At 39.9% G+C, this 23,082-nt stretch overlaps 1 protein-coding gene across 5 annotated transcripts in view; it reads left to right on the top strand.

Annotated features, from left to right (window-relative positions):
- The first annotated feature begins 5,542 nt into the window (after positions 1-5,542).
- G2E3 (G2/M-phase specific E3 ubiquitin protein ligase) overlaps positions 5,543-23,082 on the top strand; it is a 69,364-nt gene continuing 51,824 nt past the window's right edge. For 2 of the 5 annotated variants that reach the window (XM_070478058.1, XM_070478057.1), the window contains exons 1-2: positions 5,543-5,675; positions 12,096-12,185. In XM_070478058.1, coding sequence (XP_070334159.1) covers positions 5,605-5,675; positions 12,096-12,185 — 161 coding nt within the window. In that variant the 5' untranslated portion in view covers positions 5,543-5,604. The other 3 variants (XM_020876778.2, XM_020876780.2, XM_020876782.2) reach the window with 3 other exon arrangements.

Here is a 23,082-nt window from a genome sequence, read left to right as displayed (position 1 = left end):
AAGCAGTGGAATAGATTATTGAGACATGTTAGATATATTGGGTTAAATAAAAGTATAATAGTTAATGATATTTATTTAATTTAAAATTTATTTAATATATATTTAATGATAGATATTTAATGTTTTTAATATTATAATAAATATTTAGTATCAAATAAATATTTAATATTTTAGATATATTGGGTTAAGTAAAATTATTACTTCAATTAACTTCACCTATTTCTTTTATTTTTAAAATTTTATTATTTGTAACTTTTGTCTGTGCCAGGTCTTTGTTGCTGCACATGGACTTTCTCTAGCTGTGGCCATGGGGGCTACTCTCCAGCTGCAGTGATGGGGGGCTTCTCACTGTGGTGGCTTTTCTTGTTGCATAGCACAGGCTCTGGAGCTCAGGCTCAGCAGTTGTGGCAAATGGACTTGGTTGCCCTGCAGCTTAGTTAGTCCCTGCAGGGACTTAGTTCCCTGCAGTGGAATCTTCCCAGACCAGGGATCAAAACCATGCCCCCTGCATTGGCAGGTGGATTCTTAACCACTGGGCCATCAGGGAAGTCCTCTTTTGATTTTTTAAAAATATGACTACTAAAAAATTGAAAACTATATATATGGCTAACATTTGTATTGGGCAATGGTGGTCTAAAGAATTGCTGAAGAGAGACTAAACGGACTCTATACTAGAGTTCCTAAAAGGAGAAATGACATTTTGCCTATCTATTATTTTTTCCCCTGTCTTTTGTTTTAATATCATTGCCCATAGGAGGCTAGTCAATGGAAGACAAAAAATGTGGCATGTAAGGGATACAAGTTGAGTGGAAGTAGGGAGCTATTTGTTTCTCCTGTTGCATAATCTCCAGAAATACTTTTCTGTAAGGCAGTGTGCTGACATTAGAGTCAAGTCTATAATGACAAAATAAATGATGTCGAAGAAAGAAGTGTGAAAGCAAAATTGGGAAACATAAAAGTGTTTTTACACATTTTCTTACTTCCTGGACATCTATCAACAGCCTGCTCCCTGGTCCCCTTACTACTCCTAACACACACCCACACTCCATTGCTAGGTCAAGTATCTTATTATAAGAATATGAATAGCCCTCTATTTAGACTTTTTGAATGGTCCCTTTTAAAAGTGTATTCCTCATTATGTGACTCTGCTAGGGTTCTGAGTAGCAGGAAACTTAATATAGTAAGTTTTGTTCCAAGATATCAGAAATGATCACTAGTTAGGGGAGCAGATAGATGAGGTGACCTTGAGTACTATTGATAGGAATTGATAAGGAGTGCTTTAAGGGCAAAAAACTAGAAATTTATCTTTAAGATGAACAGACAAGCAGGGATCTATCTTGGTATAAGAAGGGGAGACCAGGGTCTGCCAAAAATATGATTCAAATATTTGTTTCAAGTGTGGGTAGGAGATAAGGATCATAAAACCTGCCCCATGTAAAAGACAAAAAAGTTTAGTAGAACTTCACTATGACTAGCCCAGGGGAGGAATGAGCTGCTATAAAGGATACTTTAGTCCAACAATGTGTATTGATACAGGGAAGTGGTAATATAAGAATTAGTGAAATGATGCAGGGACAAGTCTATCAGCATTATTATATAACCAAATATTGCTGCTTTTATAACTAAATAATAGCATTATTTTGTTTGTGTCTTTGGGAGTTCGACAGTCCTAACTTTGGAGGCAGCAGTTTAGGGGGCAAAGCAACAGAGCTTTGTTGCTTAATAGTAGTACAAGTCTGCTTAATAGTAGGGACATATTTGTGGCTCAGCTGGTAAAGAATCCACCTGCAATGTGGAAGACCTGAGTTCTATCCCTGGGTTGGGAAGATCCCCTGGAGAAGGGAAAGGCTACCCACTCCAGTATTCTGGCCTGGAGAATCCCATAAACTGTATATCCATTTGAATGCAGAGTTCCAAAGAATAGCAAGGAGAGATAAGAAAGCCTTCCTCAGTGAAAAATACAAAGAGAGGAAAACAACAGAATGGGAAAGACTAGAGATCTCTTCAAGAAAATTAGAGATACCAAGGGAACATTTCATGCAAAGATGAGCACAATAAAGGGCAAAAATGGTATGCACCTAACAGAAGCAGAAGGTATTAAGAAGAGGTGGCGAGAATACACAGAAGAACTATACAAAAAAGATCTTCATGACCTAGATAATCACGATGGTATGATCACTCACCTAGAGCCAGGCATCCTGGAATGTGAAGTCAAGAGAGCCTTAGGAAGCATCACTACAAACAAAGCTAGTGGAGGTGATGGAATTCCTGTTGAGCTATTTCAAATCCTAAAAGATGATGCTGTTAAGTGCTGCACTCAATAAGCGAGCAAATTTAAAGGTCAGTTTTCATTCCAATCCCAAAGAAAGGCAATGCCAAAGAATGTTCAAACTACTGCACAATTGCAGTCATCTCACATGCTAGTAAAGTAATGCTCACAATTCTCCAAGCCAGGCTTCAACAAGTACATGAACCGTGAACTTTCAGATGTTCAAGCTGGATTTAGTAAAGGCAGAGGAACCAGAGATCAAATTGCCAACATCCATTGGCTCATCAAAAAAGCAAGAGAGTTCCAGAAAAACATCTATTTCTGCTTTATTGACTACACCAAAGCCTTTGTCTGTATGGATCACAATAAACTGTAGAAAATTCTTCAAGAGATGGAAATACCAGACCACCTGACCTGCCTCCTGAGAAATCTGTATGTAGGTCAGGAAGCAACAGTTAGAACTGGACATGGAACAACAGAATGGCTCCAAACAGGGAAAGAAGTACGTCAAGGCTGTATATTGTCATCCTACTTATTTAACTTATATGCAGAGAACATCATGAGAAATGTTGGGCTGGAGGAAGCGAAAGCTGGAATCAAGATTGCCGGGAGAAATAGCAATAACCTCAAATATGCTGATGACACCACCTTTTTGGCAGAAAGCGAAGAAGAACTAAAGAGCCTCTTGAAAGTTAAAGAGGAAAGTGAAAAAGTTGGCTTAAACCTCAACATTCAGAAAACTAAGATCATGGCATCTGGTTCCATTACTTCACGGCAAATAGATGGGGAAACAGTGGAAACAGTGACAGACTTTATTTTGGGGGGCTCAAAAATCACTACAGATGGTTAGTAGTGATTTCATGACTGCAGACATGAAATTAAAAGACACTTGCTCCTTGGAAGAAACATTATGACCAACCTAGGGCATATTAAAAAGCAGAGACATTCCTTTGCTGACAAAGGTCCATCTAGTCAAAGCTATGGTTTTTCCAGTAGTCATGTATGGATGTGAGAGCTGTACTATAAAGAAAGCTGAGCACTGAATAATTGATGCTTTTGAACTGTGGTGTTGGAGAAGACACTTAAGAGTCCCTTGGACTGCAAGGAGTTCCAACCAGTTCATCCTAAAGGAAATCAGTGCTAAATATTCATTGGAAGGACTGATGCTGAAGCTGAAACTCCAATACTTTGGCCACCTGATACGAAGAACTGACTCATTAGAAAAGACCCTGATTCTGGGAAAGATTGAAGGCAGGAGGAGAAGAGGACGACAGAGGATGAGATGGTTGGATGGCATCACCGACTCAATGGATGTGAGTTTGGGTAGACTCTGGGAGTTGGTGATGGACAGGGAGGCCTGGCGTGCTACAGTCCATGGGGTCGCAAAGAGTTGGACACGACTGAATGACTTCCACTGTACACTGTATCCTAACCTATTCAATCACCTACCTCCTGATAGACAGTTGTTTTTAATTTGAAGTGCTTCAAAAGCACTAGCATGTATTTTTCTATTGTTATCAGTCACCAAGTCATATTCTACTGTTTGCAACTAAAGGGACTGCAGCATGCCAGGCTTCCTCGTCCTCCACTATTTCCTGGATTTACTCACATTCATGTCCAGTGAGTCAGCTCTTCGCATCAGGTGGCCAAAGTATTGGAGCTTCAGTATATTTCTATAGAACTCCAATGTTGAGAAGTGTTGGTCAAAGAGTTATTTTCCAAGAGTTGTAGGAGAGTATTCCTAGTAGATCTGTATGTACATTTTACTACACCCTCCTAGTACTGGATGTTGTAAATCGTTTTAATTTTTGCCAATCCAAGAATGGAAAATTAGTTTTGGGGTTGTGTGGCAGCACAATATTCACATCAATATATTTCAGTTAATTTAAAAAATTTATTAGCATCAGAATATCCAGTCCAGTGACTGGTTTTGTTAGATTAAAACATGTCCTGTAGTGAATATTTTCTTTAAAAAGTTATTAAGTCTGGATTTACTCAGGCTCCCTGAAATAGTCAGTCGGTACATATTGCTCATCTTCTTTGTTCATGAAATGCTATAGCATTACTTGAATAGAGATTGTATTCAGATTCACCTACATTCACTCTGGGCGGTGGGGGGAGGGATTAACAGTTTAAATATGCAAATAATTTGATATTCCATTCAGTAAACGCTGCTGCTGCTGCTGCTAAGTCGCTTCAGTCGTGTCCGACTCTGTGCGACCCCATAGACGGCAGCCCGCCAGGCTCCGCCGTCCCTGGGATTCTCCAGGCAAGAACACTGGAGTGAGTTGCCATTGCCTTCTCCCAGTAAACGCTAACCCTAGACAATTTATACATTAAACCTGACTAGTCCTATGAGAAAAATTTATCAGAAAAATTTGTCAGTGACTTAACGGACTCTCCACTGCTCATGAGAAATTAATCTCATTGGACTGATGGCAGGGTTGCTGGTGATAACTGTCAACATTTTGTGGAAGAAACTGAAGCACTCATTAAGCATCCTAAAGACGAGTGATTAACAAAAACTCAGGGGACAAACATTAAAACAAAACCTGCCTATACAGTCTCATTTTAAAAATCTTATATGTATTCTCTCTCTCTCTCCCTCTAATCGGCTTTTTGTCTGCCTCAAACAGAGTGTGGAAAGAAGTCCTGACGGTGCCGAGGCAAGCCTCAGGAGACCTAGAGAAATTACGTACTAAGGACGTGGAGGGTTTGTTTTTTCACTTCTGGTTGCAGCTGGTGCATACGCGAGGCGAGGAGTAAACAACGGGGCTCACTCGGTTAGTTCTTTCCTTCAAAGGAAAGGTGAAAATAGGCAGATTACCCGGTGGCTCAGACGGTAGAATCTGCCTATAATGCGGGAGACCCAGGTTCAATCCCTGGGTCGGGAAGATACCCTGGAGACGGAAACGGCAACCCACTCCAGTATTCTTGCCTGGAGAATCCCGTGGATGGAAGAGCCAGTCCACGGGGTCGCAAAGAGTCGGACACGACTGTGTCACTTCATTTCCTTGAAGGAAAGAAAATTTAGCACGTCTCAATCCATTTCAGAAACGAGAGAACACTCACTAGCGACCGGGCAGAAATACCAAGCCCGCTCCCTCACTTCTCTTCAGACCTAAGCAGGGAGATGCAAAAGAAACTGAAGCGAAGCGAAAAGAACCGGAAAGCCAACGCGAGGTATTTGAACGGGGACCCGCCTCGCCCTTCCGAGACTTCCGCGTCACCGCGGGCCCCGCCCTTCAAGGGGCGGGGCTGAGCCTTCCTTCCGGGTTGCGGGCGGAAGTGGGAGAATTTGAATTGTGTGGGCCGTTTGCTGTAGCAGCTTGCGGATGGCCTGTGGCGCAGCGCGGGAAGGGAAAAGTGACACGGCGTCTCTGGAACTTCTGCCCAGCGCGCCTTGGTGAGTGGACGTGGAAGAGCAAGAAATGGAATATTCCAGGGAGAGAAGCAGGACCGTCGGATGGGTCAGGGGTCTGGAGACCGGACAGAACAGCGGGGGCCTCAGAGAGCTTTTGGGATGTCCTGTGGTGGGGCCGGATGTGAGGACTTTGGGAAGTTGGCGCAGGGGGAGCCTCTCCCGGGTCAGCGCTCCAAACAAATGGCTCAAACACACCGCAGCTCTAGAGTATTGGGGATTCGGAGGCCCGACCGCCCCCGAAACTGTTTAAACCTTCGACTTTCTGGTAATTGCAGTTCAGTATTTCCGCCAAGTAGGTTCTAATACTGAAGCTTCAGCAGTAGTTATTGCTAAAGTATTACCATACGCAAAAGAATCTTCCTTTATTAAAGGTGGAAGGTTGGGAGCAGGTTTAGAATGAAGAAATGTTCTACGTGTCCGAGTTCGTTCTAAAAGGAGTAGTCTTTCTTACAGTGGACCGCAGGGAATTGGCAGTCTTTGAAATACCTGGTGGGGATTTAAATTGAAATCTGAGTATCCTTTGTATTCAAAACCTGGATATTTTTCTTTCATGGTTGACATTTTTCGTCACCGCAAAAATCCGAGACGCGTGCTTATTTAAATTGGCTATATAGTAACAGTGGTGAGTCACAAGGGTGTTAGTTTGCTAACAATAGGGATAAGGTTTAGTTCCACAGACCTGCCTTTTCATCCCCGTCATTCATTGGCCGATTAGGTCGTTGTGGAGTCATTTCGAAAGTACTAAATTTTCTGACATCAGGTTTTGTTTTGGGTTTTTGTTTTACTTATTTTTAATGACCGACTACCTCAAAAATCAAATTCTAACCTCCCAACAAAGTCACGCCTTCTGGAATAGTTTAAATGTGTACCCTACGTGTAAACTATAAGTAAGCATTTAAATGTGTAGAAATTTTATATCTTGGCTTGTTGAAAACTGTCAGACTAATTTAGTGTTGCTTTATAGGATCAGATATTTTATGTTGCTTCTGAGATTTTAACATCAGGGTATCATACCATATAAATGTATGTTTCTTTTAAAAAGTAGGACTTAATGATATTCAGAATAAATATCCCTTTGTCCAGTGCTGGCTACTCCTACTCTCCTGTCCCTGCTAATGAAGTTTTGTTTCATTATTAGCCAAGAAAAATAAATGTAAATATTCAGTAGTTATGGTCATTAAAATTTAAACATTTTATGTAGGACTGCAGCAAGACATTAGCTATACTTTGTTAAGGTTTGCTTAATTCAGATCTTATGATTCTACTTATTATAAGCTACCAGCAAATGGTAATTTCCCCTGTAGAATTCGTCTCTACATTTTCTCTTCCTTTTTGTTACCTGGACTCTCTTTGTTTTTTTGCTGTATCTACCTGAATCAGTGAATTTCAATTTTTAATGGTGTACACATTACCTTGAAGGATTTGTTAAGTGCTGATTCCTGTATTTCAAATCTCAGAGATTATAATCCCATAAATCTGGAGGATAGGGTTTTGTAAATTTAATTTGAAGGTTAGAAGTTTTGATGAATATTTTATTTTATTTTATTTTTTTTGATGAATATTTTAAAAACACTGACTTGGTCTCTCTTAGAGAAGCATTGTAATATGTTGGTTAAGATCATGAAAGTGAACTGGAGCCCATTATACAGAGCGAAGTAAGCCAGAAAGATAAAGACCATTACAGTATACTAACACATATTATGGACTTTAGAAAGATGATAACGATAACCCTATATGCAAAACAGAAAAAGAGACTCAGATGTATAGAACAGACTTGTGGACTCTGGGAGAAGGCGAGGGTGGGATGTTTCAAGAGAACAGCATTGAAACATGTATATTATCTAGGGTGAAACAGATAACCAGCCCAGGTTGGGTGCATGAGACAAGTGCTCAGGCCTGGTGCACTGGGAAGACCCAGAGGGATCGGGTGGAGAGGGAGGTGGGAGGGGGGACTGGGATGGGGAATACATGTAAATCCATGGCTAAATCATTTCAATGTATAACAAAAACTACTGTAGTGATGTAAAGTAATTAGCCTCCAACTAATAAAAATTAAAAAAAAAATACATAGATTAGGGGAATAAAAAAAAAAGGAAAAAAAAAAGTGAATACAACTGTATACACATTTAAGTTTTTCTTTTTCCTGATTATAAAGTAATAAATGCTTACTGTAGAAAATGTATAAAATACAAGAAATAATAAAGCAGAAACCCCCCCCCCCCCAAAAAAAAAGATCATGAAAGTGGAGCCAGATTGCTTGCATTTGATTTCTGTTCTTGTGACTTGGTAGCTGTCTGGCCCTAAGGCAGTTAGTTCCTTAACCTTTCAGTGCTTAAATTCCCTCAATTATAGTGGAGATAATAGCAATATCTATCTGGTAGGACTATTGTGAGAATCAAATGAATTAGTACACGTTAAAATCTTAGAATAGTGTGTGGTACATAGTGAATGATACATGTATCTCCTATGATATTGAGTTACTCTAAGCATTATACGTACATTATGTCGTTAATCTTCAAAATAACATTGTAATATTTACTATTATTTTCAGATAAGAAAACTGAGCCTATGAGGGTTTTAGCAATTTGTTCTCACACAACTAGTAAAATGTTCAAACTAGGACAAAAACTAGATTTTGTTAGAAATTTTATACTTCTTATTGATTGATTTATTGTAATGCTTCCTGCCTCTGTCTGCAATCTCTCCTTCCAAATGTTGCTCTTTAAAAAATTTCTGATGACTTCCCATCATCCACCATACATATTTCAAATTTCTTAGCTTTTTTTCCCCCAAAAACCTTAATCTGTTTCCAATCTCTTTTTAAGAATTATCCTCATAATTTTCTGCCATTCTTTTCCATCCTGTGATGTTCTGTGATATTACCACAATACTCCAGATCTCTTCTATCATATTTGTGCAGTTAGTCATTGACCTTTTTTATTTCTCCTTAAAATTTGACCCGGTAGGTTTCAGGTACCTTCCTAGACTTACCCAGTGAAGTGCTTCTTCCTCCGTGCAGTTTGTGTGTGTGTGCTAGTGCGCTCAATTGTGTCTGACTCTTTGCAATCCCGTGAGATTTTCCTCTCTCCTTGGGATTTTCCTCCCAATCTCTCCTTGGGATTTTCCTCCCAAATCTCTCCTTGGGATTTTCCAGGCAAGAATACTGGAGTAGGTTACCATTTCTTACTCTGGGCATCTTCCCAACCCAGAGATCAAACTCAGTACTCTTGCATCTCCTGCACTGGCAGGCAGAGTCTTTATCAGTGAGCCACCTGGGAAACCCTCAGTGCATGGTTTAGTTGTAAACAAAATAGTTCTTGTCCTGTTTTGTCTTTATATCTGCAGTTCTAGGTTCAGAACAGTATCTTTATAGTCTGAAACTGTGTATGTTCAGGGAGTGCTTGTTATTTAAAAAATTTTAACACATTGTATCTTATTAAGCTGAAAAAGTTAAAAATTGAAAGATGACAATATAATTCTGTATAGCTGTGGTAGAGATTTTAGTGTTATCGTATATACGTATACTTTTACGTATACTTTGTAAATTACACAACTATGGAAAAATAAGTATTGAAGTTGTAGCATCAGAAGATATTTTATGTGGGAAAAAATTAGGATTTTTAAAAATTTCTTTAAGAGCAGTATTTGCTAATATTCACAGAACTCCGAATGCTTTATACATAGCTCTTTTAACCTTTATAGCCATTTTATTATTATCCCTATATTAAGGTGAAAAAACTGAAGCACCAAAAGATTTAGTAACTTAAAAAAAAAAAGTTTTTTTTTCCATTTAATTTCCTTCCTGCAGGATATTTTTATTATGAGATATATTTTAAGTGTAATTTAAAAACTAGCTTTATAACAGAATTAGCCTCATTTGTACAGAAATGATCATTTCTACATTAATTCAGTTCTAAATTAAGAGGATATTGGGAAATTAAAAACAGAAAAGTTTGCCTTTCCTTTTCGGTTTAAACAGGTAAGATTGTTACCTGACTTCATTGCCCACAGCCTTTTCTTTAGAAACCTGTCAGTGTTATAGGCACATCATTCTGATGACCAGAGAGTAAAGGTTTGGACTTAGGAGCATATTATCCTAATATACTCTCATCCCACATACCTTCTCCAGCCAAAGTAGTTATTTGAATCAGAGCTGAATGTCTGATGCAGCTAGACCATTCACATCATTTCTTGAATCTTGGAATTGGGATATCCAGAGACTGTTGAGAACCAACGTGGAAAGTTTGTTACATTCTGAGATGACAATGAAATGATGAAGAAACATGAACAATGGACATAGAGAGCCAGTATATAGAGAAGGAGGGAAGGAAAACCTATTCCCGAAGGACTAGCTGTGAAGTAAGTCAATATAAACTTATAACTTAATTGCTTTTCCTTTTTAAAGACTGTATTTTTGTAAGAGCAATTTTGTTGTTTATTTGCTAAATCATATCTGACTTTTGCAACCCCATGGACTGTAGCCTGCCAGGTTCCCCTGTCCATGGGATTTCCCAGGCAAGAATATTAGAGTCTCTTCTCCTGCAGGGGATCTTCCTGACCCAAGGATCGAACCCGTGTCTCTTGCATTGGCAGGCGGATTCTTTACCACTCAGCCACCTCGGAAAGCCAAAGAGCAGTTTTAGTTCACAGCAAAATTGAGGGGAAAATGATAGAGATTTCCCATGTACCCCCTTCCCCACACATGCATAGTCTCTCCCATGATAAACATTCCCCTTTAGAGTGGTACATTTGTTATAATTGATGAGCTTACATTGACACAAGATAAAGTCTGTAGTTCACTCCATGTGATGATGTGTTTGTATACAAAGGGAAACTTCAGCTACCTTCAAAAATAATGCCAGTGTCCATGTTAATTGGTGTTTTGTTTGTCAAGTGAAAGTGAAAGTCAGTCCTGTCTGTGCGACGCTATGGACTATACAGTCCATGGAATTCTCTAGCCAGAATACTGGAATGGGTAGCCTTTCCCTTCTCCAGGGGATCTTCCCAGCCCAGGGATCGAACCCAGGTCTCCCGCATTGCAGGCGGATTCTTTACCTTACCAGCTGAGCCATAAAAGAATATTAAAATTACTGAGGGAAGCACTGATGGATTTTTCTCTTAGACTGAAAGCTTAATGTAGAGGGTTAACTTAAACCCAAACTAAATACTAAGTCTTGCCTGGGTTTTGTATTTTTTATGCCTCGCCTTTTCTATCGTGCTTCCAGTAGCCTCATATCAAACATTCTTACAAGTTTTTTTGCTCTCAGATTTTCTAATTTATCTATTTTGCTGGAATGCTGCTGTTGAAATTTCTCTTACAAATGAATGATCTTCTTATTAGTAGTAGGCTTTGTAGTTTTGAAATATTTGGGGCTTATTCACTGTGGAATTGGTTTAAAACTGGTGTGGAGTTTTTCATTGAATATCTCACGGTCAGTTTTATTGATCCATTTTTCCTCTAACTTCCTTCGCAATGATTCTAAAGTAAAATACTTTTATTCATTTAGAAAATATTTATTGATCATCATGCTGGGCATGGTCAGATGTTTTTGTTTTTCAATTCTGTCCCATAATCTTAGTCATAAGGATACTTCAGAATTATATAGTGCTTTACAGTTCATATAGCTTAACAGTTTCTTTGGATCTTATGACCCTGCAAGGTATTAAGATTCCCATAAAGAAACTGAGTCCTGCTCTAGATCACACATAATTCCACAGTTCTCACTCGGGCAAGAACCCAGTTAAGAATTTCTTTCCTTCCATGGTGGCTCAGTATAAATAGCCCGCCTGCCAGTGCAGGTGTGGACTCCTTCCCTGGGTTGGGAGCTTAGTGACTGCACCGCACCCACAGCTCGATGTTACACATTCTGTGCCTGCTGACTCTGTCGTATCTAGCGCTTTACAACCCCATGGACTGTAGCCCGCCAGGCTCTTCTGTCCATAGCATTTTTCAGGCAAGAATACTGGAGTGGGCTGCCATTTCCTACTCTGGGGATCTTCCCAACCTGTGGATCGAACCCATGTCTCTTGTGTCTCCTACATTGGCAGTTGGATTCTTTATCAACTGTTCCACCTTTGTTGTTGGTGTTCAGTTGCTAAGTCATGACTAACTCTTTGAGACCCCATGGACTGCAGCACTCCAGGCTTCCCTGTCCTTCATTATCTCCCAGTGTTTGCTCACATTCATGTCCGTTGAATTGGTAATCCTATCTAATTATCTCAACCTCTGCCGCCTCCTTCTCCTCTTGCCTTCAATTTTTCCCAGCATCAGGGTCTTTTCCAATGAGTCAGCTCTTTGCATCAAGTGGCCAAAGTATTAGAGCTTCAGTTTTAGCATCAGTCCTTCCAATGAGTATTCAGGGTTGATTTCCTTTAGGATTGACTGGTTTGATCTCCTTGCAGCCCAAGGGACTATCAAGAGTCTTCTCCAGGACCACAGTTCGAAAGCATCAATTCTTCAGCACTCAGTCTTCTTTATGGTCCAACTCTCAGGTCTGTACATGACTACTGAAAATGCCATAGCTTTGATTCTGTGGGCCTTTGTCATCAAAGTGATGCCTTTGGTTTTTAATACACCGTCTAGGTTTGTCATAGCTTTCCTTCCAAGGATCCAAGGGTCTTTTAATTTCATGACTTGCAGTCACCATCTGCAGTTTTTGGAGCCCAAGAAAACAAAATCTGACACTGCTCCCACTTTTTCCCTTTGCGTTTGCCATGAACTGATGGGACCCGATGTCATGTTCTTAGTTTTTGAATGTTGACTTTTAAGCCACCTTTTTACTCTCCTTTTTTACCTTCATCAAGAGGCTCTTTAGTTCCTCTTCACTTTCTCCCATTAGAGTGGTATCATCTGCGTATTTGAGGTTGTTGATATTTCTCCCAGCAATTATCTTTGAGTAATATTCCGTTGTCTAGGTGTACCATAGTTTATCTGTTCATCTACTGAAGGACATCTTAGCTGCTTCCAAGCTGTAAATATCTCTGTTAAAGTTCTGTTGTGGACATAAATTTTTATCTCCTTTGGGTAAATACCAAGATGCATGACTGCATAACGGAGGTAAATCCTGCTTGGCTGTGGTATATCATTCTTTTTATACATTGTTTGATTTTATTTACTTATATTTTATTGTGGCATCTATATTCATGAGGTTTTTTTTTTTTCTTTGTGATGTCATTGTCTTTTTTTTTTTATTAGGTAAATGCTGGCCTAATGGAGTAAATTGGAAGTAGTGCCTCTCCTTCTGTCTTCTAAAGATATTGTAGAGAATTGGTATAATTTCTCCTTAAATGTTTGATAGAATTTTACAGTGAACCTGTCTGGGCCTGGTGCTTTCTGTTTTGAAAGGTTACTGATTATTGTTTCAGTTTCTTTAATACAGTTATATTCAGATTGTTTATTTTTTATTGTGTTTCAGCAAAAGTTGTGTTTCTCAAAAAATGGTCTGTTTTATGGGGCTTCTCTGATAGCTCAATTGGTAAAGAAATTGCCTGCAATGCAGGAAACCCCTGTTCGACTCCTAGGTTGGGATGATCCTCTGGAGAAGGGATAGGCTACCCACTTCAGTATTCTTGGGCTTCCCTTGTGGCTCAGCTGGTAAAGAATCCACATGCAGTGCAGGAGACCTGGGTTCAATCCCTGGGTTGGGAAGATCTCCTGGAGAAGGGAAAGACTACCCACTACAGTATTCTGGCCTAGAGAATTCCATGGAGTCCATGTGGTCACAAAAAGTCAGACACAACTGAGCAACTTTCACTTTCATCCAAATTATCAAATTTATGGCCATAGAGTTGTTCATTTGTGTGTTAGTCGCCCAGTCGTGTCTGACTCTTTGTGACCCCATGGACTGTAGTCTGCCAGGCTCCTCTGTCCATGGAGTTCTCCAGGCAAGAATACTGGACTATTGGAGTGGGTTGCCATTCCCTTTTCCGGGGAATCTTCTCGACCCAGGGTTCGAATATGCATCTCCTGCATTGGCAGCTGGGTTCTTTACCACTAGCGCCAGCTGGGAAGCCCAGAGTTGTTCATGAAGTGAAGTGAAATCACTCAGTCGTGTCTGACTCTGCAACCCCCGTGGACTGTAGCCTACCAGGCTCCACCGTCCATGGGATTCTCCAGACAAGAATACTGGAGTGGGTTGCCATTTCCTTCTCCAGGGGATCTTCCCGACTTAGGGATCGAACCCAGGTCTCCCGCATTGCAGGCAGATGCTTTAACCTCTGAGCCAGCAGGGAAGCCTGTTGTTCATAGTATTGCTCTATGTGTGTGTGTGTGTGTGTTTTTTCAATGCCGCATGGTTCTTTAGAGTTTAGTTCCCTGGCCAGGGATCAAACCCATGCTCCCTGCAGTGGAAGAGCGATTCTTAACCACAGAACTTCAGGGAAATCCCTACATCCATTTGCTTTTAATCTGTGTTTAAAGTAGGTATCTTGAGATAACATACTTAGGTCTTATTTTTGATCTGCTGTGACAAATCTGTCTTCTAGTTGGTGCATTTAGACCATTGGCATACGAAATGATTATTAATATGGATGAATTAATATCTACCATATTTGTTAGTTTTCTATTTGTTTCCCTTGTTCTTTGTTCCTATATTTAGCTCCACTCTTTTTTAAAAAAATTTTTTTTAATTGCACATATGGAAGTTTTCATTTTATTTTTATTTATTCTGGAAACTTCTTTTCTTTATATAGATATGAATTTCTGACTATATCATTTTTCTTCTCTCTTAGGAGCTTCTTATAACATACTTTGAAAGGCAGGTCTACTGGCAACATATTCCATCAATTTTTGATTAAGAAAATCTTTATTTCTCTTTAATTTCTAAAGATAATTTCACAGGATACAGAATTCTAGGCTTTTTCCCCCCTCCCTCCCTGCCCCCCAATACTTGGAAATATTTCTCCTTTAAATATTACTCCTCTCTCTTTTTACTTGCATAGTTTCTAAGGAGAAATTGGATGTGATTCCTACTCTTGTTTATCTATTAGGTAAGATTATTTTTCCCTGTGACTTTTTTCAGGATTTTTATTCTTTATCTTTAATTTTCTATAGTTTGAAATAATATGTGCAGGTGTAGTTTTTTGGCAGTTATCCTGCTTGGTTTTCTGGAACTTCCTGGATCTATTGTCTGGTGTCTGACATTACTTTGTTATTATTTCAAATGTTACTGCTGTTACTTTCTCTCTTCTTCTGGTAGTCCAAGAACCTTTTGTTATGCTTTCTGTGGTTATGTCACAGTCCTTGGATATTCTCTTTTTATTTTTGTTTTGTTTCATCTCGGTTTTTGTCTTCTTTGCTTTTTTAGTTTTCAAAGTTTCTGTTCAGATATTTTTGAGCTTTTAGAGGTCTTTCCTCAGCCTTGCCCCATCTGCAGTAAGTCCCCTATGTATAAAGTCTCAAGTTGTGAATTTTCAAAGATTGGAATGTGTGTTTGCATGTCCAGTCACATATTATGTGTGTGGCATACGTTGTCACATGTGTGCATCCTTCTACAAATGGTTGTGCTTTTGTATAGTTTTTGTTGTTGTTCAGTTGCTAGGTCGTATCCAACTCTTTTCGACTCCATGGACTGCAGGCTCCTCTGTCCTTCACTATCTCCCAGAGCTTGCTCCGATTCATGTCCATTGAGTCAGTGATGCTATTTAACCACTCATCCTCTGCCACTGTCTTCTCCTTTTACCTTCAGTCTTTCCCAGCATCAAGGTCTTTTCCAGTGAGTTGGCTCTTCCCATCAAGTAGGTGGCCAGAGTATTGGAACTGGAGCTTCAGCTTCAGCATTAGTACTTCCAATGAAAATTCAGGACTGATATCTTTAGGATTGACTGATTTGATCTCCTCGCAGTCCAAGGGAGTCTCAAGCATCTTCTCCTGCACCACAATTGTAAAGCATCAATTATTCAGCACTCAGCCTTTTTTATGGTCTAGCTCTCACATCCGTACATGACTACTGGAAAAACCGTAGCTTTGACTATACAACCTTTGTTGAAAAAGGTATACTATTTTACTGTACAGTAATGTACTCAACGTTCAGAAAATTGAGATCATGGCATCTGGTCCCATCACTTCATGGCAGTAGATGGTGAAATTGTGGAAACAGTGACAGACTTTATTTTGGGGGGCTCCAAAATCACTGCAGATGGTGACTGTAGCCATGAAATTAAAAGATGCTTGCTCCTTGGAAGGAAAGTTATGACCAGCCAAGCTGCTGCTGCTGAGTCACTTCAGTCATGTCTGACTCTGTGCAACCCCATGGACTGCAGCCTACCAGGGTCCCCCGTCCCTGGGATTCTCCAGGCAAGAACACTGGAGTGGGTTGCCATTTCCTTCTCCAGTGCGTGGAAGTGAAGTTGCTCAGTCGTGTCCAACTCTTCACGACCCCACGGACTGCAGCCTACCAGGCTCCTCCGTCCCTGGGATTCTCCAGGCAAGAGTACTGGAGTGGGTTGCCACTGCCTTCTCCAGTGATCAACCTAGACGGCATATTAAAAAGCAGCGACGTTACTTTGCTGACAAAGATCCATCTAGTCAAAGTTATGGTTTTTCCAGCAGTCATGTATAGATGTGAGAGTTGGATTATAAAGAAAGCTGAGTGCCAAAGAATTGATGCTTTTGAACTGTGGTGTTGGAGAAGTCTCTTTGAGAGTCCCTTGGACTGCCAGGAGATCCAACCAGTCCATCCTAAAGGAAATCAGTCCTGAATGTTCATTAGAAGGACTGATGCTGCAGCTGAAACTCTAATACTTTGGCTACCTGATGTGAAGAACTGACTCATTAGAAAAGACCCTGATGCTAGGAAAAGATTGAAGGCAGGAGGAGAAGGGGATGACAGAGAATGAGATGGTTGGATGGCATCGCTGACTGGATGACCATGAGTTTGAGTAAACTCTGGGAGTTGGTGATGGACAGGGAGGCCTGGCATGCTGCAGTCCATGGGGTTGCAAAGACTCTTGCATGACTGAGCGACTGAACTGAACGTATAGAATACAGTATGTTTATTTCAAGCCCAGGATGTCTGGAGTGTTAAAGCAGTGGAGATGTAGCTGGTACTGCTAAGTACTGCTAAGCTGGTACTATAGCACAAAGCAATAGTGATGGAAACAAAAGTGAAAATAATTGAAAGAGTGGAGCAGGGTGAAAAGATGGCAATTATTGTGCATTCTTATAACATGAATCATTTAACCAGGCATGATTCTAAAGAACAAAAACAGGATTATGGAACATGTGAAGTCTGCTACACCTATGTTGTTGACAATAATATCGAAGAAGCATGGAAAAGTGATGGAGAAACTTCTCAGTGTGTGGCTGCAGGATCAGTGTCAGTGAGTCCCTCTCAGCTTAATGTTGGTTCAGCAGAAAGATCAATGCCTTTATGAAGACTTGAGGAAGAAACTGAGTGAAGAGTCAGATGGCATCTTTTAATGCCATCTTGGCTGGATTCATCAGTTCAAGGCTAGAGCCGCCTTCACAGAGTAAAAGTAAGTGGCGAGGTGGTGAGTGCAGATACAGTAGTTGCCCATTAATTTCCTGAAATACTTTAAGAAATTATTGATGCAGGTGCATGTTGACTTGAGTAGGTATCTTGTGGATGAGACAGGACTGTGCTGGAAGAGGATGCCAAACTGAAGTTACATCAGTAAGGAAGAAAAATGATGCCAGGATTTAATAAAGCAGCAAAAAAATAGGCTAACTCTGTTGTTTGATGTCAGTGCTTCTGATGATATGAAGCTAAAAATTCTCTTAGTTTATCATTCAGAGAACCTAAGAGCCCTTAAAAACATAGCCAAGGGCTTTCTTCCTGTTATGTGGAATAGAAACCCCAAAGCCTGGGTTACACAGGCCATTTTCCAGGACTGACTTTTCCACCACTTAATCCTGGAGATCGAGAAATACTGCTTGGAGAAGGACATATCCCATTCAACATTCTTTTGCTGCTCAACAGTGCTCCAGGCCACACCTCATTCATGATTGACTTCATCCTACCGTCAAAGGAGTGCATCTGCCACCAAATATTTTGTCACTCATCCAGCCTGTGGACCAGGGAGTTACAGCAACTTTTAAGAAGTATTTACATCACACTTCTTGTCAGGCAGTAAAGACAGGTGATGAGTCAGAAACAGCCTTGTGACAGTTTTGAAAAGACTGTAACATCTACAAGGCTGTAAAAAACATTGACTTTGCTTGACATGAAATTACAGTTGTCACCATGAATGGGGTGTGGAGGAACCTTTGCCTGTAGTTTGTTCATGATTTTCATGGATTTGAGAAGGTGAATAAGGAGTCCAAAGAAGTCTTCTGCAGCATATTGACCCTTAGCGAGATGTTAGAGCTGAATCTGTAAGAGGATGATTTCACTGAACTCCAGCTTACTAATGAAGGCATAATGAAATAGAGGCTGAGAGAAAGGACCAAGAGAGACAAGAGGAAGAAGTAACTGAAGAATTCATAACACAGGAAATGGCAAGAGAGTTTTCTTGATTTGAGGAAACACTGTTAGTTTTTGAGGCACAGACCCCAAATGTAGAACAGTACATGAAGGTTGTAGCAGCCGTTCAGGATGCAGCCCGGTGCTACCATGTCATCCATGATGAGAAAAGAAGAGCTACTACCTAGACATCACAATAATTTTTTCAAGAGGGTAGATAGAATTGAATCCAGCAAGGAACCAGAACCTGTGCCAATCAATGTCAGGCATGAGTGAAATTGCAGCTTGCCCTCCGTCTCCTACTGCTGGTGGTCCTTCAGCTCTACCATCTCCCTCCTCCCCTTTTTCCTCTAGCCAGTAACTCTTCTTGCCTGCTCACTCGATGCCATCTCCTGTATGCCAGTTGTTGTACTGTATTGTACTTTTCAAGGCACTATACTGTAAGAATAAAAATGTTTATTTTTCATGTCTGTTTCTTTCCTATGTGTTATTTGTGTGAAAAATATTTTAAACCTTCTGCAGTACAGTACTATATTACTGATTGTGTTAATTGGTTACCTGGGCTAACTTTATTGGATTTAGGAACACACTCTCAGAATGGAACTTGTTCATATGTGGGGGACTTATTGAACTAGTTATTCTACCACTTTCTTCATTTCCATTAGTGTTTTTGATCTCTAGCATTTCTTTCTGGTTCTTTCTTAGGATTTCTATTTCTCTGTTTACATTGCCTGTCTGATTTTATATATTGCCTACTGTATCCACTAGAGCCCTTAGCATATCAATCATAGTTATTTCAAATTCTTTGTTCTGATAGGAATGGATAAAGATGATGTGGTACATAGGTATACTAGAATATTACCCAGTCATTAAAAAGAATGAAATAATGCCATTTGCAGCAACATGGATGGACCTAGAGATTGTCATACTGAGTGAAGTAAGTCAAAGAAGGAGAAATAATATATGACATCGTTTATATTGGAATCTAAAAAGAAATGATAAAAATGACCTTACAAAACAGAAAGAGACTCATAGACTAGAGAACTAACTTTTGCTTCTGGGCGGGGGTGGGGGCTGGAGCGGGAGGAGGGTGGGCAATGGGAAGGGATAGTTGGGAAGTTTGGGATGGACATGTACACACTGCTATATTTAAAATGGATAACCAATAAGGACTTACTGTATAACACATGGAACTCTGCTCAATGTTATGTGACAGCCCTAATGGGAGGGGAGTTTGGGGGAGAATGGATATGTGTATACGTATAGCTCAGTCCCTTTGCTGTTCACCTAAAACTATCACAACATTGTTAATTGGCTATACCCCAATACAAAACAAAGAGTTTAAAAATCTTGTTTTGATAAATCTATCAACATGCCTCCCTTGTCTGGTTCTGATGTTTGCTCTGCCTTTTCAAACTGTGCATTTTGCTCTTTGATATCTCTTGTAATTTTTTTCTCAATAGCCAGATAGGAGATACTGAATAAAAGGAACTGCTGTAAATAAGCAATTATTTACAATTATTTACAATTGCTGTAAATAACGAGGTGGTAAGATGTAGAAGGGAAGTGTTTTCCAGTTCTGTGATTAAGTCTCATTCTTTTTGTGAGGCTATGCCTCTGGACTGTGAAGTTTACAATATCTGTTTTCTTCTCCCCTTCTCCATGGTACAGGATGGCTAGAGTATGGTGGAATTTGGTATTAATATTTTTCTTTTCCTGGGTCATTTAGGCTCTGATAATACACTAGCAGATTAGGCTCTGGTTAATTAGTTTCTCCTGAGGGAAGGCCTTATTAAGAAGAACAGAGTGCTTTGCTGTATTTAAAAATGGGCTTCTCCGGTGGCTCAGCATTAAAAGAATCCTCCTACATTGCAAGTGCCACAGGAGACATGGGTCTGATCCCTGGGTCAGGAAGATCCTCTGGAGTAGGGCATGACAACCCACTCCAGTATTCTTGCCTGGAGAATCCCATGGACAGCGGAACCTGGTGGGCCACAGTCCATGGGGTTTCAAAGAGTTGGACACAACTGAAACAACTTAGCATGCACTAATTTCCACTGAGGGCAGGCCTTATTAAAAAGAACAGAGTGCTTTGATGTATTTAAAAATGATAGTTTACCCTCCCCTTGCCAAAATCATAAGGGAATTTTTCTCTGATATTTACTGTGGACTTCTGCTTGGGTTCCTGGTGATAATGGTGAGGGGCCCTGTGATTGTATGCCCCTTGAGTTTTTAAGTCTCAAAATTGTCCACGCTGAGCCTACAGCAATTAGTCAGTCAGTTATAGTTTAGGTTTTCCTGCCCGAATACTGGATCCCACAGCAGTTTCAGCTGGTAACTCTGCTCAGGTAAGCTGTGATTCCCTGCATGTACCTCTTTACAGTCTCAGAGGGCAGTGGTTTGCTGTTACCTCTCTTACAGATCCAAGAAATATTGATTTGTCTTTTCAGCTCTTGTTAGGATGGAGAGGTGACTTAAAAGCATCTTATGTAGTGCTTTTCCTTTAATTTAAATAAATATCTTTATATATTTTTTAAATGGTGGTTAACTTTTAAACATCCATCTGATAATATAATTGTATAGAATAAAATTCACCCATTTTAAGAGTATAGTTCAATGCATTTTAGTACGTGTATTTCATTATATTAATATTCCAAAATTTGTTTTATCACTTGTCTGTTGATGGAGATTTGGGTTGTTTATAGTTTTTGGCTATTACAGATAAAGCAGCTGTGAGCATTTGTGTCCAGTGAACATATGCCTTAATTTCTCTTGGTTGCCTATCTGCCTATTATATGGTAGGTGTCCATTTAACTTTTTTTATCAAAGTGAAATTCACATTCATAAAAATAACCATTTTGTGGATTAAGGATCTAAATGTAAGACCAGAAGCTATAAAACTCCTAGAGAAAAACATAGGCAAAACACTCTCTGACATAAATCACAGCAGGATCCTCTATGACTGACCCCCAGAGTAATTGAAAAGCAAAAATGAACAATGGGACCTAGTTAAAAGCTTTTGCACAACGAAGGAAACTCTAAGCAAGGTGAAAAGACAGCCTTCAGAATGGGAGAAAATAATAGCAAATGAAGCAACTGACAAAGAATTAATCTCAAAAACATACAGCTCAATTTCAGAAAAATAAACAACCCAATCAAAATATGGGCCAAAGAACCAAACAGACATTTCTCCAAAGAAGACATACAGATGGCTAACAAACACATGAAAAGATGCTCAACATCACTCATTATCAGAGAAATGCAAGTCAAAACCACAACGAGGTACCATCTCACCCCAGTCAGAATGGCTGCTATCAAAAAAGTCTACAAGCAATAAATGCTGGAGAGGGTGTGGAGAAAAGGGAACCCTCTTACACTGTTGGTGGAAATGCAAACCAGTACAGCCACTATGGAGAACAGTGTGGAGATTCCTTAAAAAACTGGAAATAGAACTGCCATATGACCTGGGATTCCCACTGCTGGGCATATACACCAGGGAAACTAGAATTGAAAGAGACACCAATGTTCATCACAGCACTATTTACAATAGCTAGGACATGGAAGCAACCTAGATGTCCATTGGCAGATGAATGGATAAGAAAGCTGTGGTACATATACACAATGGAATATTACTCAGCTATTAAAAAGAATGCATTTGAATCAGTTATAATGAGGTGGATGAAACTGGAGCCTATTATACAGAGTTGAAGTAAGTCAGAGAAAAACACCAATACAGTATATTAATGCATATATGTGGAATTTAGAAAGATGGTAACAGTGACCCTATATGCGATACAGCAAAAGAGACACAGATGTAAAGAACAGACTTTTGGACTCTGTGGACGAAGGCGAGGGTGGGATAATTTGAGAGAATAGCATTGAAACATATATATTACCATATGTGAAACAGACTGCCAGCCCAGGTTCGATGGATGAGGCAAGGTGCTCCAGCCTGGTGCACTGGGATGACCCTGAGGGGAGGGATGGGAAGGGAGGTGGGAGGGGGATTCAGGATGGGGAACACATGTACACCCATGGCTGATTCATGTGAATGTATGGCAAAAACGACTACGATATTGTAAAGTAATTAGCCTCCAATTAAAATAAATAAATTAATTTTTGAAAAAGAGTAACCATTTTGAAGTGTATAGCTCAGTGCCATGTATTCACACATTCACAGTGTTGTGCAACCATTACCTCTATCTAGTTCTAAAACATTTTCATCACTCCAAAAGGAAAATTCACACCATTAGACAGTCACTTCACATTTCCTATTTTGCCATCCCTGGAAACCCCAAATCTGCTCTCTGTCTCTGTAGATTTACCTATTCTAGATACTTCATATAAGTGGGATTATACAGTCAATCCTAAAGGAAGTCAACCCTGAATATTCATTGGAAGGACTTATGCTGAAGCTCCATCCAATACATCGACCACCTGATGCAAAGAGCCAACTCGTTGGAAAAGACTCTGATGCTGGGAAAGATTGAAGGCAGCAGAATGAGGTGGTTGGGTGGCATCATTGACTCCATGAATATGAATTTGAGCAAACTCTGGGAGATAGTGAAGGACAGGGAAGCCCAGCATGCTGCAGTCCATGGAGTCACAGAATTGGATGCTACTTAATGACCGGACAACAACAGTACAGTATATGACTTTTCATTTCTAGCTTCTTAGTATATTTTTAGGGTTGATGTATGTTGTCACATAAACCAGTACTGTATTTTCTAAAATAGCTGAATAAAACTCTATTGTATAGATAATACCACATTTTGTGTATCTGTTCACTGACAGACAGACAGATGAGTTGTTTCTGTTTTTTAGGTATTGTCTGTATTGCTGTTACGAACATTTTTGAGAAAGATTTTGTTTGAATGTGCATGCCAAGTCACTTCAGTCATGTCCAACTCTGAGACCCCACAGACTGTAGCATGCCAGGCTTCTCAGTCCATGGAATTTTCCAGGCA

Source organism: Odocoileus virginianus, chromosome 16, assembly GCF_023699985.2.
Source record: "Odocoileus virginianus isolate 20LAN1187 ecotype Illinois chromosome 16, Ovbor_1.2, whole genome shotgun sequence".
NCBI lineage: Eukaryota > Metazoa > Chordata > Mammalia > Artiodactyla > Cervidae > Odocoileus > Odocoileus virginianus.
Note: the sequence above shows the minus strand (reverse complement) of the source record. Positions and strands in the feature narration are given on the sequence as shown.